At 42.8% G+C, this 3,375-nt stretch overlaps 1 protein-coding gene across 3 annotated transcripts in view; it reads right to left on the reverse strand.

The window, feature by feature from the left end:
* Positions 1–3,375, reverse strand: part of LOC105296235 (Golgi pH regulator) — a 42,076-nt gene that overhangs the window by 23,003 nt on the left and 15,698 nt on the right. For all 3 annotated transcript variants that reach the window (XM_011366232.2, XM_023535205.1, XM_023535204.1), the window contains one exon: positions 3,236–3,337. In XM_011366232.2, coding sequence (XP_011364534.1) covers positions 3,236–3,337 — 102 coding nt within the window. The remainder of the gene's footprint in view (positions 1–3,235; positions 3,338–3,375) is intronic.

Raw genomic sequence — 3,375 nt, forward strand, 5'->3', positions numbered from 1 at the left:
CAAGCTGCCTACGACGGCCGCACACCAATACTGCTGCCATGACAGATTTATGGCCTTCAGTCTGAACAGAGCTCACAACACTGAGAAATCCTTTCCCTGCCTTTGGCCAGCCATTTCTCCCCACTCCCCTGAGCAGACACTCAGTAATCCGTTTTTCCAACCCTCGTTCTCCTTAGCTAATGCCCTTATTATACATGAAATGCGTTATTAGATGTTAACTACCTCCACGCTGCCATAAATACTGACACCTGCCATCATCCTCCCAACTTGTCCCCTCAGACGACGGTGTTCAAAGCTAAGACTTCTCTTCCGGTGCCTTTGATCTTAGGCTCTTTCCTCCTTTTCCAGAACCTTGTTCCGCTGTCTGTCCCCTCTCTCGCGTCTCCCGTCTTTCCTTCTTTGTTGGTTCTTTCCCTTCAGTTCCCTTTTCTTTCATAAGAAAAAGTCTGTCCTTGGCCTTGAGTTTACCTCTAGTTACCGGTCTTCTCTATGTCCCCCTGAATAGCCAGTCAGGCTCCTTAAAAGAAGTTTATACTCACTAAGCTCCATTAATTTCTCAACTGGCTGCAATTCAGCTCTCATCCCTCCCCTCTACGCTGAATGGAACCGCTTCTGTGAATCTTAAGGGCAGGATAACAGGTAACACCTACCACGCACGTTATGGAACAGGCGCTCTTCTAAGCAGTCACTGTATTAATTACTTTATTCCTCATGACGATCTTATGAGGTAGATACGCTTGAAAATCTCACTTTACAGTGAGGCATGGAGGCGCAGAGAGGTTAAGAAGCTTGGTCAAGGTCACACACCTAATAAGTGGCCGAGTCGGGATTCAAACCCAGTCCAGTTCTTCCAGAGCCTGGGCTCTTCGCCATTATTATCATAAGGTCGTGAATTTCCCTCTGGCTGCAAACGTCGAAGCCATTTTCCAATCCTTGTTTTATTTGCTCTTTTATGACACTGAATTGCTCCTGTGCATTTCCTTTTCTTGCCTTTCATACTACCATTTCCCTCGAGTTTCCCTTTAACTTCTCTAGTTGCTTTTTCTTGGTCTTTTGCTCTGCGTGGGCCAGAATTTTCTTCCATGTCAGTCTATACAATTTTCCTTGGGTGACTTTGCCTGTTTCCCCAGCTTCACCTAATGGCACTTAGCTGATAATACCTAGTGTTTTAGATTCCTGGAGTTAGCTCCATGAGGACTGAGAAATCCATACCTTTCTTCCACCTGACCTGTGCATCCAACTGCCTACTGAACATCATCTGGATATGCACAGGTCACATACCCCGAGCTCAAATTATCTTCCTTCTTCTACATGACCTATCTTAGAAAATGTCATCAGTCCTGGGGTCCTTTTTTAACTCTCATGTCTAATATCATAAATTTGTCTCTCTGTGGATTTATTTGGAAACGTTTATATGAGAGAGATATTACCGGGGCCTCTCTACTTCAAATGTGTTTTCTGCATGCTGACCACATCGGCAGACCCTAAGTTCCTATCTAGAGTGTCACAATCCTGAACTCATCAACCACCGTGGAGAGACTTGAATTTTCTTTTCATTCACTGATTCAATAAGCAGGTATTAAATAGTTATGTGCTAGATTCCATGCGAGACACTAGAGATACAAAGATAAATAAGATGCAGTTTCTGACCTCAGGGAAGTCCTAAGTGAATGAGGAAGTCAGAAAAGGAAACGAGGAATTATGAATTTTATAGGTGATATAAGTGCATGGAGGTGGGCGCAACTAATACCTCCTAATGATGGCCGGGAAAATCTTAGAGGAATTGACGAGAGTTGAATATTGAAAGAATAAATTTTCCAGGCAGACAAAGGGTGAGGGATTATCCAGGCTGATAGAACAGATCTAGAAACTTCGAGGTAATGTGGGAGGACTGGAGGACGGACACACAGAGGAGAGCGGCACTATGGGCCAGAAGGGCTCGTGTACCATGCTGAGTTCGAACATGTTTGGTAGGCTGGTATTTCTTAACTTTTTTGGCTTTCTTTAATGCTATTTGAAATGTCAAAATAGCTAGTTTTTAAAATACGTAGTTTACGATGTTGCACATGCTTTAAAAAACTGCACGTGTTTTCTGATCCTCCTGCAGGAGAGGCTCACAATCTCTCCTCCCAAACCCCCGCTACAGACGATGAGTAGACAGGAAGGACGCATGGGAGGCAGGCTCTAGACTGGTTCATTCAACATCGTTCCGATCCCATCTGGCGTGTCTTCCTACGCTACAGCATCTGCAAAGTCAAAAGCTCTTTCCCAGAATTCCCTGAAGCTAAGGATCTGAAGGTTACCTCAGCGGCATGGATTCCCATGCCCGCGTGAGACCCCAAATGCAAAGGGGAGCAAAGTGGGAGTGGTGACAGCCCTTAGGAGCTGGAGCAACTGGGCAGAGGTACTACTGCTCGGTCCCTGATGTCACAGGTTCCGAGTGGCAGGTGACAACTTCCACTCAGTGGGTTTTTCTAGTTCACTACTGTGGTATTTCTGTGGCGTTTCTCTTAACTAAGTAGCATTAAAACTTGTCGTCTTCACTTAAAAATTCTACAAACTTCCTAAAACCCAGTAATAAATTACTTTCTGCTTTAAATTAGTTAGAATAGATTCTATTTTCTGCTACAAGAATCCTGAGAAATGCAGCGGGAAAGTAAAATAGCTGTTTATTTTTTAAAAAGCTCCAGTATGAAAGCTCTAGTATATTTACTACAGGTACACTCTCTATTTTAGACAGATTTGTATATATATTTCTAAAGTAGTTCTGGAAGAATCTGTTAGCCAAGAGGTTTTTGTTCATTGTTTTCAGCACAGAAGTTAGGACTCTGTCCATGACCTGTTCTTGTACTTGAAATGAACGTTTTTTGCGTGTGAGAATCTCTCCTAGAAAGCTTTTCTATTTTTACTAATTGTTTTATGCCACCGCTCTTTCTCAAAACACATACACACCCCGAAGACAATCTTTATCATAGTTTGAGCAGTGGCCACTTACCTTTTGGGTCACAGACTCCTGTGGGAAACTGATAAAAGCCTGTGGACACCCCAACTCCACATACACATACAAACATATTCTCATAATTCTGCATACAGTATCAGGAGATTTAAAACCAGAGAAATTCTAGAGAAATAATTCGCCATATTTCTCATAATTCGAAGTTTTTAAAAAATCATTTTTTCAATATTAGAAAATTATAAGCCACCCTTTCCCCCTCCCCACCACATATACACTCACCGTGTTTGGGGCTGAGAATGGGAAATGGATCTCCCAGTTTCCAGAAGAAATACATAAAAGTCAACCATAAGAGACAGGAAAAAAGCAGTCGCTGTTTATGGACTAGAAGGAGGAGACAAGACCGTTAGGTTAAATAGATA

The sequence above is a fragment of the Pteropus vampyrus genome, unplaced genomic scaffold (genome assembly GCF_000151845.1).
Source record: "Pteropus vampyrus isolate Shadow unplaced genomic scaffold, Pvam_2.0 Scaffold6, whole genome shotgun sequence".
NCBI classification, from domain to species: Eukaryota; Metazoa; Chordata; class Mammalia; order Chiroptera; family Pteropodidae; genus Pteropus; species Pteropus vampyrus.